The sequence below is a fragment of the Podarcis vaucheri genome (genome assembly GCF_965113315.1).
Source record: "Podarcis vaucheri genome assembly, chromosome: 4".
Taxonomy (NCBI): Eukaryota; Metazoa; Chordata; class Lepidosauria; order Squamata; family Lacertidae; genus Podarcis; species Podarcis vaucheri.
In genome coordinates this window covers 81,181,979-81,199,549 of record NC_138762.1, presented here as the reverse complement: position 1 = coordinate 81,199,549, position 17,571 = coordinate 81,181,979, and the positions used below count along the sequence as shown (strand labels likewise).

The window sequence follows — 17,571 nt, the reverse complement described above, 5'->3', positions numbered from 1 at the left end:
CGCTGCCCTGAAGAGGCTTGGCGGGGTTACCCCAGAAGCCAGAACAGCCACACGGTATCCCAGAAGCCAGATCCCTCTTGCTGTTCTGGCTTCTGGGGTTCAGAATAATTTTTTCTTGTTTTCCGCCTCCCAAAACTAGGTGCGCCCTATGGTCCGGTGCGCCCTATGGTGCGAAAAATAAGGTATACTATAATCTGAACCTTTTAACTGGAGATGCCAGGGATTGAACTTGGGACATTTTGCATGAAAAGCAGCTGCTCTACTGCTGAGCTGTGGTAGCTAGCATTGTATTTTTGCCATTATAGATATTATTGGGCAGAGGCGGCTTTTAGGCTAGCGCGACCAGTTCTGATCGCACCAGGGTGCGACAAAGCAATGCAAGAAGGGGGGGTCTAGAGTCCCACAGGGCACTGCTGAAATTTGGGGGGCCAAAGTCTGCCACTGTATTGGGGAGTAGTTTTAAAAACCATACTGAAGATTCTTCTCCCGGTATTTACCCTTCATACAAACAGAACTATCAACCACAACAAGTTGTTTATCGCAAGGGAGTAACAAGCTATCTCAGAATACCGAGGATAAAGGGGTTATATACCCAGTTGAGGACTCAACATCAAATCTTACATTCAAGCTCAAACACTGTCCAAGCAATACCGCTTCTAATATTCAACCGTGCAATCATATGCTTGTGTAGCTACTCAGAAACAAGCCCCACAATGTTCAATGGGGCGCAGGTAACTGTGCATAACCAGGAAGCCACCATGGTGCCATTCAGATGTTATGGACTCCAACTCCCAAAGGCCAATGATAATGAGAACTGTAGCCTGCAATGTCTGGAGAGCACCATCCCAGGTACAGAAGATGGGAACCAAAGAGCAACATCAAAATATGATGGGGCAGCTCGTCCTTACTTTTCTAAGGAATTAAGTTATTTTCTCACTCTTCTGCTTCTCTGAGAAATAGCACAGCTTATATCACTTTTTTATTCGCTCTGTTCAGAACAAGATCTCTGTAGTCTACTAATTTCCCTGAAAATTCAGAGATAGTACAAGCTGCTTGACCTGGCATTGAGGCGGTCATTTAACCTCCCAAATCTACACTCTGGCACCGTGGCCAGGTGTTGAGTGTTGCTGTTTTTAAATTAAAAAAATTCTCGGGACAAATTAGATAGCTCTGCAGGATGAGAAAGCAATCTGTCAGCCTCAGGAAGTATTTCTGAAATGGCTCTGAATTGTCACAGGGATACATAATTAACTGTTTTTTTAAATTTACTATGCATTATAGTCAATGTTAAAAGCAGAATGAATCTGTACGCAGGTAATTATTATTTGAATCAAGAAAGCCATCCGGGAAAAGGTACATTGCGGAATGCATGTATTCTGTTTACATTTTATTTTCAATAAAAGGTAGCTGTATTCCAAGACCTCAGATTTATCGCTCGTGTTTGCCTTGCATAATAAAGACATTTCATCTTTCAGAGCCTAATAAAATGTTTTTAAAATGTTAAGTCATGCACTGCTTGTCAAGTGGATTTAGAAGCATTAACCTTCTCAGCATGCAGAGTGTTTTATGCTCCAAAAGGTATTCGTGTAAATATTTGTAAGCACCGTAATTGATTTCAGCTGTGGCAAGTGGACAACCTGATAAACAAAATTCAGTTCCCAGCAATCAATAAATACTACCCTAAACACTACAGGGCACATAAAAACCTTTCCTTATTGCATGCTGGGCTTCAAATAGAGCAGAATATTTTTAGAGGAAACCTGCAGAGACAAAAGGCTTCCAAGGGCTTGCGCATCTGAGACAGAATACTAGATTTGGGGAATATGGATTGTTCAGACACATGAAGGACCTATACGTACCCATTTGTACAGAACTGCGGGGCTGGATGCCTGTCTGCTGAGAGGAATACCTCGAGCAATTATTCATCTGCGGAGAGGCTGTTGGCAGCTGGGGCTGAGTGGGCGGAGCGGTGATTGGAACAGCTGGCCTGACAACAGCAGCGGTGTTTGTAAGAGCTGGGCTTCCTGGGTGGACGGCTCCTGGAGCGCCTTTGGCTGTGGGAGACCCTCCTGCCAAATTCCTCAGCTGACCAGCTCCAGCAGGAACCCTAGAGAGAGAAAGAGAAAGAGAGATAGGGAGGGGAAACCAAAACCAAATGCTCTGTGCAGGCACACAAGAAGACATCAAAGGCATATTCTTATCATCGTTTCCTGAAGGATAGCTTTGTTAGCCTGCTCTGAAGCAAAGGCACTCAGTTGCACCTCTCAGTAGGTTTCCCTGGCACATTGCTAGGTTTCTCTGGCGAAATCAGAGTTCATGCACCTATGCAAAGTCTGCAGGTTGCTGCAGATTATTATTATTATTATTAATAATAATGTGCTGCAGCTGTAAAAACACAATGTAATGGAGTAATAATAATAATGATGATGATGTCATGCAAGACTGACGCAAGAATATTTGGAGAGACAAGAGTTAACATCAGGCCATTTAGTCTATGAAATTTTTCATCCCAGAAGCTAAAGCAGTATTTGGATCATTAATTTTAATCGACTAGCCAGTCACCTGAGTACCTCTGGGCAGGCATGCTTCTCTGCTTGGCTACGTTTGTCACCAAGGACTGCAAAGAAGTCTGAATAACTGCATGCTACAGAAACCATGATGGAATGAAGGTCGTTGGGTCTCTAAATTTTACAGGGTAAGTGCATTGAGAGACTGTAGCTTCGGGAGCAAAATGTAATGCAAAATGCACAACATGTGAAAAACCACCAGCAGCTAACAAATTGAATTCAATGAGTGTTAGGCACACCTAACTCTGCACTGCATTGCAACCTTACAGTCTTCCAGTAATTTATCTTGCTTAGGGTCTTTATACATGCAAGAGAAAGATCCAAACAGAAATCCTTAATCTCACAATTGCTCCCTTAAGCAGAAATAATTTTTGCAGTGCAAAAGGAATGCTGTCTTTATGACCTTTGGTCTTAGATTATTCTCCTGGGTAACATAAGGTCCCTGCTTAATTGCAAACAGATACATTTTAATTGTTATAAGAACTAATATGCATGCTTGTTCCGTAAATATATGAATTAGAAAGTTGGAAGCTTAGGTCAGAGATTTAAATCAATCCCTTTTTTTTCCTTTTTGGTCGTTTAACTTATCTTGACTTAAATATCAAAATCTTCTTTACCTGGGTGCTCAAAACCAGCCAGGTAAAGAAAAAAAGGGGAGAAAAAATTAACTCCAGCACCTTAGCTTAAACAGTATCATGGAGATAAACATTACAAAGATATATTACACTGCCTTGTTGAGATATAAATTGTTTGCAATTCTAGTTTCTAGAGAGTGCTTCAAGTATAAGTTTCCAGTTCAGATGTCATTGGAAGTTGGTTTAACAAAGCAGGAAGTATCTCTGAAGATACACTTGGCTTGCCAGTAGTACATGTGAAAAGGACCTAGGGATCTTAGAAGGCCACAAGTTTAACGTGAGTCAACAATGTGATTGTCAGGTGATGGTGTGGTTGCTCGAGAGCAAACAGGCAAGACTCCAACCTGTCTTTTCCAGGCTTTATTATCTGTACAAACTATCTTACAGTGCAGAGCGTCACAAGTCCATGTCTGCTCAGTCACTAGCAGAATCTGGGAGTGGGCGCTCCTTATACCTTCCCCAGCATAACAGTAGTGACCCCCATCCTTCTCCTCCTCTCTCTGCACGCAAACCTACTGTGCAACGTGGGTGCTGGCAAAGGGGGACTTGCCTCCCCTCCGCTTTGCTGAGGCTCGGTGTTGAGGCTCTCCCTAGCATCTTCTGATCCCTGCGTCCCTTCCCCACTGGAGGCGGGGCTTCCCTCCTCGCCAGAGGAAGAACTGCTTTGCAAGATCTTCAGAGGCTCCCTGTAACACAACTTCTCTTCCACCTCTCGCCTCTGAGCTGATGGCAGTTCCTTGACAGTGATGAAGCAGTAAAAAAAGCTAAGGCTATTCTAGGCTATACTAGAAGTATAGTGTCCACGTCAAGGGAAGTAATAGTACCACTCTATTGTGCCTTGGTCAGACCACACATGGAATCCTGTGGTGAGTTCTGGGTGCCACAATTTAAGAAGGACATTGGCAAACTGGATTGTGTGCAGAGGAGAGCAACCAAGATGATCAAGGGTCTGGAAACCAAGCCTTATGAGGAATGGTTGAGGGAGTTGGTTATGTTTAGCCTGGGAAAGAGGAGACTGATAAGAGATATGAGAGCCATCTTCAAATATCTAAAGGGCTGTCACATGGAAGATGGAGCAAGCTTGTTTTCTCTTACTCCAGGGGGATTCAAGTTACAAGAAAGGAGATTCTGACTAAACGTCAGGAAGAACTCTCAGGGAGTTAGAGCTGTTAGAGCTGTTAGTGAAACAGACTCCCTCGGCAGGTGATGGACTCCCATGGACGTTTTTAAGCAGAGTTGGTTGGCCATCTTCCATGGATGCTTTAGTTGAGATTCTTGCATTGCAGGGGGTTGAAGCAGAATGACCCTTAGGCTCCTTTCCAACTCTACAGGTCTATAATTCTATAGGTAGAGATACAGAGAAGGAAGCACCTGAGCTCATTCCCTCTTGAATAAAGCATGGTTTATTGGACCAGGAATGTTACCTCTAAACTGGGTCACTGAGTAAGACCAATAAACCCTTTAGTCAAGTGCTATCTATCCTGAGTGTAACCAATCTAGGGTCTCTGACACGTACATGAAGTATGATTGATAGCAGAGTGATCTACACCATGGCTTCTCTCTTTCTCTCTATTTTAGGGGAACCCAGTGCAACCTGAAAAGAAATATATTTGTACGCTAACATTGCTCAGGATATGCATGATTGCTCAGCGCCCATCTTTCCACTGTTTCTCACCTCGAAACAGGAGTTACGTAGTTGCCGGGAAAGACTCCAGACATGCCGTTTCTCAAAGACGTCCCTTTGAACCAGCCATCCTGACACTTCTCAATAACGCGATACATTTCACCCTTGCGTAGTTCTAGTTCATCCGTCTTCTGGGGCTTGTATGCATATAATGCCAAGTAGCTGTAAGAAAGGAATGACATAGAAAAGGAAGGTATGAAGTTGAAACACAAATATGTGAGATGATTCAGGCTGCATCTCAGTTCCCCCCAGTCAGAAAGCTCTGTTTGTCATAAACGATGCTTCCTAAATACACAGGTAAGAGAGAGTTATTGAAAGTGTAAAGAATGGCAAATTATTCCAACTACAGTGGTACCTCGGGTTACAGACCCTTCAGGTTACAGACTCCGCTAACCCAGAAATAGTACCTCGGGTTAAGAACTTTGCTTCAGGATGAGAACAGAAATCGTGCGGCCGTGGCACAGCGGTAGCGGGAGGCCCCATTAGCTAAAGTGGTATGTCAGGTTAAGAACAGTTTCAGGTTAAGAATGGACCTCCAGAACGAATTAAGTTCTTAAACCGAGGTACCACTGTAAAAAGCAAGAGTACTAAATGGCTCCATCACAGTAAAGTTAAGCATGGCAACTAGGCCTCACTAATAATAATTGGACTTGAAGTCAGTTGTAAATAACTTCCTCCACTGGTGTCAAAAGGACAGTCTCAATTTTAGCTGGATGTGACAGACTGAGATGAAAAGGAACAATGAATCAGAATTCATTGCAGGGGGCTGGACTAGATGGCCATTGGGTCTCTTCCAGCTCTAAGATTCTATGATTAAAATGATGCAATTATCCAGAAATGCAACAAAACAATTACTAGAAATAATAAAGAAAACAATTCCCAATTCCCCCTGTTTATAAGCTATGAAGATGCTCCTTAAAATGTTCTGAACATTCGTTGCATTGCACAAAACTGCCCTTTTCTACTAAAACCCGTGTGGATTTTTCTAGCAATAGGAGTAACAGGAGGAGGAGGAGTTCAGTCCCAGAACAGATGAAAAAAGAAACACTGAACTACTTGTGACTATAGACTGCAGCCAATAAATATGATGCATGGCTTTGAAAACTTCTGTTTTCCAGGAAATGTAATTTGAAAAATAAATCCTGCTTTCTTTCTTTATCCTTTTCCTTTACAGTGCCACGAATTCTTTTGCACTGTTTTGCAGTCAGGAAATAAAAATGGCAGTAATTATTAGGACACTTACACTTTTCTAACAAGTCCTCTAGGTGCACTTTGGGGCTCAATTTACCATGTGCTTGCAGTATGGAATGTTCTGATCTTTTATGCGTTTATTTGATGGTAAACATGCGAAAGCACTGCCACCATCCTCATTGGCCATACATGTGCAATGGACCACTCTACCATGGGCCATGCTGTCTGCCACTCCTGGGCGGCATGAACACACCAGACATAGAAATTAACACTATCTGCAACTGGCCAGTTGCCCTAGAAAGGGACAAACTGGGAATTTGCCTTGACGCAGGCAAACCAGCAGTTGCAGCTACTAAGTCACTGAGGAAAAGACGAAATGTGGCACAGGAGCGTTTGTTTAAAGGGCTTCTTTGAGCAGGTTGAGAGGTTGGAAGAAGGTACAGAAGGGGTACCAGCCCAGTGGAATTTGCACTGAAACTGGAAGAGCAAATGTACAACCCCTAGCCATGGTCCTAGCACCATACTGTGGTGGTTAGGCACTACGATAATATTATCTCTCCGCTATATAAGAACTAAGTGACTTTGGCCTTCCACAGGATGACAATTTAACTGGTTTTGCCTGAACAAAGACTTGCAATGCCATATATAATAAACCTTGAATTGGACGAGGCTGCAAGTTACCTGATAAATGTTGTTGATTGACCAGTTTCAGCTGCTTTTCTTTCAGCACCTTCAATAAGACTTGCTACTGGGTTCATATCTGTACCCAGTCTTGTCTGTCTATTGACCATCTGTGTGACTGACACTTTTAATCATTGGTAGGGAAACTGTGGCTGCCCAGATGTTGAAAGGCACTAACTCCCATCAGCCCTAGCCACCATGGCCTATGATATTATGGGATTGTGGGATTTGTCGTCTAACAATATCTGGAAGTCTGCAGGTTCCCTATCCCTGTTTTTAGCAAAGATGGCTGTACCAACATTTCTAAAAACCACCTTTGCAAAAGTTGACCCAACCCTTATGCATGGATATGTTTGCTGGAGGTGGGAGCCCTGCTTGACACCTGTTGCGAAAAAGCACGGAAAAGCCATTCTTGTGCAGAAATGACCTAGATAAGGGGAAAAAATGTATTTATATTTCCTTGGAGCATGCTCTTGGCATAGTATTGAGATTAACAGTGTTATCCAGCTACAAAGTCTCTGGACATGACTGCTTTTCATCACCCACTAGCATACACTTTGAGGCTGAGATAAACTATAAAGAGAGAGAGAGAGAGAGAGAGGAAAAAATCACCCTAGCACCTTCAAAGCGGCAATAAGATGACATTTCACAGTACGGTGGGCTGGATCTAGTTAACTGACACAGTTTTAATCTACAATATTCAGCACTAAAAGTTGCCTGCCAGAATTTCCAGATTTAACTTTGGGCCTGAGGGACTCAACTGTGACTGAATTTATAATGTTGAATTCATGGTGCTATGGTTAATGTCATCTCTGTAGGTCTATTATCAGTTTGAGACACAATTGCTTTGAAGTGAAGCCTGGCTCCCGGCCACAAAGAGCACGAAGGTGCTTATTTTTCTTTCCCCTCTCTCTATAAAATATTCTATAACTTGGTCAAGTGAAGCAACGTAGGCAACTGGCTGCTAAAATGAAGAGAGGACCTGCCTTATATATATTTTTTTAGAGATGAAAGATGGGGAATTAACAGCTTATACTGCAAACTGAAACACATCTACAGTCCTGTGATTTGTACAATTATACTGTTACCTGTACAACTGTTACTATCCAATTATCTTATCTGGCGTGGTGTTTCCTTGCCCATCGATGCAGTTTCACCACCGCAGCAAATTACTACGAAAGCTGAAGCTTAAGTGCTAGAACATCTGCTTTGTAGGCACAAGGTCACAGGTTCATTCCTTGGTCGTGGGTGGATCCCTCATCTGAAACCCTGGTAAGCCACTGCCAGTCCGTGTGGGGAATAGGATGAACCAATCGCCTGACTACAGGGCAGATTCCTATGTTCCAACAGATAGATGTAGTTCTCTTCTTATACAAACACATTAAGGCTGCATTCAGAAGTCAAGCTTTGTGCAATGTTCATCATGAGCCATGGCTTCATCAAATAGCCTTGTTTCAAACAAACCAGTTAATGTTTATCACAGTTTGCTGGCTCAGATGAAATGATCTAACCTCTGCTACGCCAAACTGGGTGCAAAAGCAATTGCATGGGAGGAGGAGGAGAGCAGAGAACACTGATCGAAGGTTCATTGCAGCTCATTCACAGTGGGCTAAGCAATAACAGCTAAGTCTGAAGACGGCCTCTGTCTGAATGCATCTCCAGGTAGGGCTGGGAGACAGAGACCCCTGTTTAAAATTCTTACGCTGCCAGTCAGTGTGGATCAGTGTTTCCCAAACTTGGGTCTCCAGCTGTTTTTGGACTACAATTCCCATCATCCCTGACCATTGGTCCACCTAACTAAGGATGATGGAAGTTGTAGTCTAAAAACAGTTTGGGAAACACAAGTGTAGCACAATTCAAAGTGTAGGTGCTGACCTTTAAAGCCCTAAACGGCCTTGGCCCAGTATACCTGAAGGAGCGTCTCCACCTCCATTGTTCAGCCCAGACACTGAGGTCCAGCTCCAAGGGCTTTATGGCGGTTCCCTCACTGCCAGAAGTGAGGTTACAGGGAACCAGGCAGAGGGCCTCTTGGTAGTGGTGCCTGTCCTGTGGAACGCCCTCCCATCAGATGTCAAGGAAATAAACAACTCTCTGACTTTTAGAAGACACCTGAAGGCAGCTTAGGGAAGTTTTTAATGTTTGATGTTTTATCTTGTTTTTAATATTCTATTGGGAAACCCAGCCAGATGGGCAGGATATTAATAAATAAATAATAATAAATTATTATTATTATTATTATTATTATTATTATTATTATTATTATTATTCTCAGCTAGATGGGCCAATGGCTTAGCTCAGCATAAGGCAGCTTCCTATGTTCCTGATTATGGACATTCTAAAGACGTTGTGCCCTCATTGAAAAGGGAAGTTAAAAGCAGGGTAATTTAGTTTCCTGAATTTCTCCTTTGGGCAAAGCAGATTATTAAATTCAGATTTATTTTTGGAAATATACATCGGGCCCACACTTGGGTTTCTGTTTCAGCAGTATAACTTATGTCAAATACATACAAATATAAAACACATCCATTATGAGATTTATTTAAAGTTATCCCTGATAAAGTCAACCTCTTCTTCTTCTAAGTAATAGTTAATCAACCTGAATCATCTTTTGCCTAAGCTGAAGCTTTTTGCACATATGATGTTCATGCTATGTCTTCGTTATTCTTTTTCTACTGTGCACAACTGGGTGAGGGTTTTTTTTCATTCTAGAAACCGTGCGTCCTAACAAAGATGGTCTCAGGTGTTCAGTTGTACAGGAATGTAATGGTTTAATTTGCAGGAGCAGATTTCTGCAGCTGATAGCCACTCAGCCTCCTATGCAATGATTCATACATCTGTAATAAATATCTTGGAAGCTAAAAATGGGCTATATAAAGAAGGTGACCTGGCCTTTCACTGTTCATTTTTCAGCTCTGGCAGAAGGCTGGGTTATGTTCAAGACAATGATAACTACATGAGAAGTGCTCCTGTCGCAGAGCTATTATTTCAGACGGCAAACAATGAGAGACAAAATGTGCTGCGTATCCTTAAAACAATGTTCAGTGCAAAATGGAGGCTTACATGTTGAGGGGCAGCTGGACCTTTGATGGTGTTCCCTGATCTCCAATGATTGCACTTGTTCTGGGTCCAGTCATGGTTGCAGTTCCAGCGAAAGTAGAATCCTAGAAACGAAAGAAAAATAGAAAGAAATGAAAATAAATAATTTCACAACATACTTAAGATTTGTTTGGGAGTTAGAGCTGCGCTCTCTCCCCCCCCCCTCCCGAATCCCAAAGACTTTCATTGGCATGGCTGCCCTAACCATTGACATCCTTGCAATGTTAGCTTAATGTTATGGACCAATATCAATAAAGAGCTCTTTATACAAGGCTTCCAGATGAATAGATTTCAGATTATTCGTGCTTCGAATCACTCACAAACTGGTGACTCACATACTCAAGGTTTGGCTTGAAAGGCAGAGCTACTATTGTTCCAAAGGCAGTGAAAGTACCTCTAATCCCCTTACAATTACCATAAGTACTTTTTGAAGGCCTCTCTGGTTGATCCCTGCCATTCATGTTCCTAGCAACACCTTGGCACTTATGTACCAAGTCTTCCCTGGTTTGTTTGTTAATTTTTTTATTTTTATTTTTGCAGTTTCAGGTCTTGCTGCTGCTGGTAGCTGTTTTCTTGGTGGCTTGTGGAGAACAGCAACGATCTGCTCACCTGGGGCTCTGGGGGAGTGGCATTTACTGCATGGTGCGGCCATGGCTGGTCCAAGGAGGCCGCCATCTTCCTGCATGGATGGGGGAGGGGAGGATCACTTGGCACCACCTTCCTCTGGCTGTGTTGGACCTACATGCAGGCTGACAACCCTGCTGACAGTTGCAGGACTTACTACCAACCCAGTCTGTTAGGTGTCTGCTCAGTGTAGGAGTGGGCAAGCTGGCATATGGACCTTGCTATGGTTTACTCAGTCGCCATATCTGGAATTTTCTCCTGCATGCAAACTGGCCAGCTTGCAAGCTTTCACCTACCTCATAGCAGCTGTCACAACTTTGACAGCTAAGACATTGGGATCCTTAAATGGGATTCAGCAGGGGTGACTGTCCAGGAGTCCACGTGGGGACTGATGGGCCAAAACACCTCTCCCAATGGGACCCTGTGTGGGGTCGTGGCATGTGGTCCATGTCGTGGGCAACTCCCCAACACAGGGTCAACCCCACTGGGTTCCTATCAGACAGGATGCAAGCTGCCTGATGTTGGATACATGCCCAGTGCCTTAGCCAAACCTACTCTTACCTGTAATCAATAAAACTGTGGCCTAATTCAACCCAGTACCAATCTGTGTTCATTTCCTTGGTCTTCGCCGCACCGGATGTGGACATCCTGAGTCCACGGTGGCAAGGGAGTGCTGATGGAACCCCTGTGAACACGCAACAGCCAATGCACCTCATAAACATTGATGTGCTGGTGCGCCTTGCCTTGTGGCTGATGTATATTCAACTCAACAATACATATTTTGCTTTACAGCAACTCTTTTTTTTATTACCTTAAGGCATGTTTGTTTAGCTTTACACATTCTAAGAATATATTTCTGGCACAAGGAACACTTGATTGTTCACAGCAACGATTATAGCTCAGCTGCAACGTGCCCAGCAATCTTGGCAGTCTTGGAACTTGGAAAGCAAATCTTTGCGTCTGCTTTCAAGGACCTGCTCAATATCTCTATCACAGGAGCAGCATTTAATTTGAGAAGTCGCACCGTTTTCCAGCTAAATCGTTTTCTTATTAGCCCTGTGTGATAATAATGTTACATGTTTGTTGAAAAATAGATTATAGTCATTTGCTTTGTTCTGAGTATTACTTTTTTTTTAATAACTGAGACTGCTCATCTCTTTAGTGAAAAGGGATGAAACACAGAGCAATGAAAAAATAATTATGGTCATTATAATACAGTTTGTATTGAAGCTTATATTGCTTCTCATTCCGATCATATAAAGCATTTTCATAAGAGAAACCAGACATAACTTACAACTGGGTACAAATAGAGATATGGTTTTCTATGGATTCTAGTGGCATGAGGCTACCCAAGGGCACAGGATAATTTCTGTTGTTATTGCAACAAGAAAGAAGGCAAAAACCTGTCTGAGTATAGAAGAAGGAAGAAATTTGGAAGTACTTAAATCCCTGGAAGTACTTAAAAGTAAACCCTGTGCTCCATTCATCAGAATTCAATCTATCATCTGTGGTTGAATTTGGCCCTATGGTATTAAAAGTTTCCAAGGTCTTGTATCTACTTGAAAGTGGCGGGTTCACTTATTCAGCTATTAAAGAGACCTTGGATGGAATATATTTATAAATCTCCCCTCTTCTTTAGGAAGTCTTGTGGGATTTTTCAAATCCACGAGTTGGAGGCGCATTTCATAAGCTGTGAAGTGTGACAAACTTTTAATGCTTCTTTCCAGCTCACCGTCTAATAATCTTAAAACTCCTATCAGTCATTTACTTAGCTGGTGCCAGCACCAGGAACTGGCACAAGGGCAACGACGCAGAAGCATCTCTTTCATGCTGAGCCTCGGACTTCTCATTCTGTATGCATTGTTTTCCTAAGATCAGAGGCACATGGGCAGTGCATAAGAGCAGAGAACTTTGCAGAGAAGATTTCGGAGGGAGGGATACATTGGACCTAAGGCAACCTTATCCTAAAAAAACAAGCAAGCAAACAAAAAACCTCAAAAAAATGTAACCTGAAACAGCAACAGTCTCCATGTGCTGGAGGCAGGTGTGCGCTCATCACCTATCCTTATATGTAATGTAAAGTGAGACATGTTCGCTTCATGCGTAAGCCTATACGCATCACTGCGGAACTGTTCCCTCTGGGCAGGGGGGAAGTAGAGAAAGATTGTACCAATCAGACTTTCCAATGTGTGGATCTTTGTGGTGTTCCCATGGCAGGAAGGCAAATATGTTCAGCCCTTCAACACACAAAGACAACTGCCTGATCTGAGACCATGTCAAGGGAACCTTAAAGGTAAAGGTACCCCTGCCCGTACGGGCCAGTCGTGACCGACTCTGGGGTTGCGTGCTCATCTCGCTTAAGAGGCCGGGAGCCAGCGCTGTCCGCAGACACTTCCGGGTCACGTGGCCAGCGTGACGAAGCTGCTCTGGCGAGCCAGCACCAGCGCATGGAAACGCCATTTACCTTCCCACTATAAAGTGGTACCTATTTATCTACTTGCACTTAGGTGTGCTTTCGAACTGCTAGGTTGGCAGGAGCTGGGACCGAACGACGGGAGCTCACCCCGCCGCAGGGATTCGAACCGCCGACCATACGGTCAGCAAGACCTAGGCACTGAGGTTTTACCCACAGCGCCACCCGCGTCCCTTGGATGCCCCTAAAAGGATGTTGGTGCCACGTTGCATCCGACAGAACAGAATAAGAACCCTTGAGAGCACGGGCCATTTCAGTGGCAACTGCAGTGTGCTTGGTTTACAGGCTGGAGGCGCTACCTGACGTGCTTGTCATTTATTCAGACTTCTCTTCCTATCTGATGCCAAGCGCTCAAGGTGAGTCACGTTAGCCTTGTTTGCACGTAATAATAAGGCAAACCATGGCTTTGGCATGAAGAATAAAAAGAAAACGTGCAAGTTTCTGGATTTAAGATTGCAGCTGCAGTGTTGGGCTGCCTGGGGCTAAGACATATTTTGGCTTAGTGTTATGTCTGAGCCAGAGCTCAGACACGTTTTACTTCCAGCCTGAATTTTGCTTTTTTGAATTGTTTTCTGCAATTTTTGGGAGCGGGAATCACTAAAAAAGCAAGTCTTTTTGTTGACACATGGGAGCTGAGCACAGTAAGAAAAATACCAGTATAGGTCAATATTTTTGCAAGTGGGAGGGGGGAAATGCTATTGTTGATGCTATTAGTGAAGATACCACCCAACAACTCCTATTCTGATTTCAAAACAAATTCAACAGAATTTCACAGCAAGGAACTCCTTCTCATATTCGTTAAAGAAATGATTGTATCTTTAAATGTATGGATTATATAGCTGTATCTTATTTTTAAGGAGAGAGAGAGATACACTCCGATACACACATACAGGTTAATAATATGCCATCATCTGGGAATAGCTGAAGTAGAAAACAGGCTAATGGTCCTTGAGATTCATGCTACTCATTTCTGTCAAATCCACTGACTATAAAACAATGGGTCATGCAATCACTCCAGGCCTTAATGTTCTTGGAAATAATGTGAAAGCACTTAATTCATAGTTGTGTTACCAAGTATTGGCAAGAAAGAACTACAGTCAAGATCAAGTATTCTCATCAAATGTTAATTACCAAAGTGGGAGGTAAAACACCCAACAGCTCCAGAATACAGCTTTCCATTTAATGGTGCCATATATTTTAAAAACACCCCTATATATACAGATAAACATAATTACAGCTGCAGATGGGCACACACCATCTACTTGTCTGCTGCGGAAGGTGATGAACATCAATCTCTCCTATGGATTTATTTAGCCTATAAATTATTGAGCCATCTGTGGCACTTCTAACCCTCCCCTGCACCAGCAGGCAGCGGAAGAGATTGGAGAATAAGCTGTGTTTTCTTGTAGCTGGACAGGAACATCACAGTGGCTCAGCAATACCCAGGAACACCAGTTCCATGAAATAAGGGTCCCACATGGCTACAGGGCCTGACAAAGGACTGAAGCAGTTGCTACTGTCCATGTAAGTTTCCACCTTCTTGTGAATTCCTCCCTTTAATTTGGATGTTTCCTACTTTCCTGGTTGCATGCTAGGCTGTCCCGATAGGAAAGCATTAGGCTGTCATTTCAGTGATCCATTGAAAGTAGCGATGGTTCTATGCTCCTATGAGCAATTTCCATTGTGCCCACCCTCTGTATAAAGAATGCCACTACGTCCTTAAATTTAATTTGCTTGGCAGAGGGCTGTACGACTAATTGACGGATTTACTTGTTCACTTCCAGATTGGTGCCTCAAGTTATAATCGGCAACGTTAGGGCTGATTCAGACATTCAAAGAAACTCATCCCTGTGACACCCCCGCCCACATCTGTCCTGAGGGATGCATTCATAAGAAGAACGAGCGTGTGACCTGGCCAATCCAAGTACTCAGAACTAATTCTTATGAATGTGGCAGCTGGAACATGTGCTGAAATAACAGAGGAAACTATGGGAACTACAGCTGCTTCCTTGGTTGGCCGGCAGGCAATACAGTACATTCTCCATGTGAATGTCTGCTTGGGGGGCAGTGTGGATATATTGCACGCTCCTGACAACAGCATAGCCAAGTTATTTTAATACCATGGTTGTCCTAAAAAACTGTACTCCATACTGGTGATGTGAAACTTGGTGGACTAATGCAATAGGTAAGGTCATAATATAACCAGCTAAACACTAACCCTCGCATTAGACTGTTCCCCCCCCCAACTCAAATATGAATTTAAGGTGTTTAAAATTCCTAAGATTCCAATTTGACATCTTTTGTGGGTTACACTCTGAATGCAGAGCAAATTCAGATTAAAAGCCCAGTTCAGGTTAAGACTTGGGACTCGGCTACATTAGTCAAGAAACAGCGTTTTGAATGCGTTATAAACATGAAACGCCAGATGGCGCCAGAGAGCAAAAGAAAATTCTAAGCGATTTTCCATAGCTTTTTTCCCTTTTGTTATAAATGATTTAATTTCTGACTTATAGCATTTCCCTCCTGTGTGTAGATCCACCCCAAGTAGTTGGATTCAAGAATGCATGCAGAATAATTCTAAAAGCATTTACTTGGAAGTAAATCACATTATTTAAAATGTAACAGAAGCATGATTTAGTTGGCATCCTGTACATGCCCATAATGTTTTTATTCTGGCGTCTTCCTCACTAAACATATAGACTGATGTTGGGAAATCTGCATTTTTTTTCAACTAGTTCTTTTCACTGGAATGTGTTTTAACTGAAATGAGCAGAACTGACCCCACTTTACTTGCGCATCACGCCTTGGGTAAGGCAGGGGGTAGAAAGACGTTAACACAGCCTTAGGCATATTACATGTGAATCCACCCCCTATTTTCTAATAAGTGTGCTTGTAATCCTAGTGTTTTGTCTCCAGGAAGCTACAACAGCTCAAACTTAAAAGTATTGGGCCAAGGAATAAGCCTAATTTTATGCAAAATAAATAAATAAAACAGAAATAGAAATCAAATCAAACTCATGAGCTAATGTGATATGTTTTGAGTACAACTATCATTATCCATAAAAGTAATATTTCTTTGGAGCAAAACAAAGAATGGTTCGTGTGTAGGATATAAACTCTGTCCAAATCCGAAACCAGAAGGGATTTGATTTGTTTCCTTCCCAGTCTCCCATGCACAGATGTAAAGTTAAACCTTTTCCCATTGGCTCCTCTCCATTTTAAATATAACCCGTCTGCTTCTTATCTCAAGCCTCCCAATGCGATACTATAGTTTGAAACTTTATATTTTTTCCACTCTTTTCTTGACTGCAAATCAGACCTCCCCTGCCCCATTTCTTTTTATATTAGGAAAACCATTCTGCTGAGCTCAGTTTGCTTGTGTTGCTATCTTAATGCAGCAGATGAACCTACATACAGGGTGCTTGTTGTCCTGTTTGAAATGTGTGTGCCCTTCAGCTGGGAATCATGGGCCGGTTCTTATCGTGCACCAGTTGGCTCTATTCAAGACTCGGATTTGTTTGCAAGCAATGCCTTTGCCTTCTTCCTTCTCTGCTTGGATTGTGACACTGGGGGTGCAGCCAGCCATACTTCATTATTTATGAGATGTATCTCTGGTCAGAAAAACCAGGGGATTTGGAGCAGGGTGACCTGTGACCTCTCTAAATAGCAAGGAAGAATAATTCATAAGGGGTGCAAATGGAGGGAAGATGAGCCATCTGAGGCCTAGACAAGATTAGTGAGCCAAGTGGGACCAACTCAGCTGAAGCACAAGGCACTTCGCTTGTGGACAGCACCCCTGCTAACCTAACAACTAACCTCACTCCTGCTTAGTTTTATCATTGGCTCGCAGCTGTACTACATTCTCTCAGTGCCAATCAATTTAACTAGCCAGTAAGAACCCTCTGCGTGACAGACACAATAATTTAGGAGGCCATTATTTATGTTTAATGTGTTGCACTCAACGTGCCAGCATCAAATATGCTAGATGCATAGTCTATTGAAAGGGAACACAATAGCGATCGGGTCAATACTTGCATACACACACACACACACACACACACTCTCCCCCAACCTTTCGCTTCTTAGCTCCTCACTATTCCTCTGGAAGTTATGAGTGTGATAGATTTTTCCCGATTGTTGTGGTCAGAACCCAATGCTTTATTTATTACTTCCAAGCTTTAAAAAAACAATGAAAACTTCTTCTTTTTTTTAAGACCACCACTTATTTTCAAATACATTCAAAGCAGTATAAGACTTCTACATGCTTATCGTTAATGAGCATGAAACAGCTAAGGTGGTACCATTTGCAAAAAAAGAAAAAGAAAGGCAAAATAAATCTTGGATAGTTAGCACAACAGTATCTTCAAGAGCAGTTTCTGTGGGGGATTTTATGCTATACTGTGGTGATTTGTATTCATTGCTGAACATATTCTGTAAGTTCATTTTATAGGAGTGTATTGGTTTGAATGTGGGGCAAAGGAAGTTTTAAGTATGCAGCAAGGTAACCTTAACGCTATGGATTAATTTTTTTATTTCAATGTCCAGTAATGTTTTTGACCTGATGAAAACAGAATAATATTTATTTAAATCGCTTTGCACTGCTGTCGGCAAATGTGCCAT

General features: G+C 42.6%; 1 protein-coding gene across 2 annotated transcripts in view; it reads right to left on the bottom strand.

Annotated features, from left to right (window-relative positions):
- Positions 1 to 17,571, bottom strand: part of SH3RF3 (SH3 domain containing ring finger 3) — a 209,667-nt gene that overhangs the window by 28,266 nt on the left and 163,830 nt on the right. For both annotated transcript variants that reach the window (XM_082218590.1, XM_082218589.1), the window contains 3 exons: positions 9,819 to 9,919; positions 4,878 to 5,048; positions 1,860 to 2,107 (listed from right to left, as the gene is read on the bottom strand). In XM_082218590.1, coding sequence (XP_082074716.1) covers positions 1,860 to 2,107; positions 4,878 to 5,048; positions 9,819 to 9,919 — 520 coding nt within the window. The remainder of the gene's footprint in view (positions 1 to 1,859; positions 2,108 to 4,877; positions 5,049 to 9,818; positions 9,920 to 17,571) is intronic.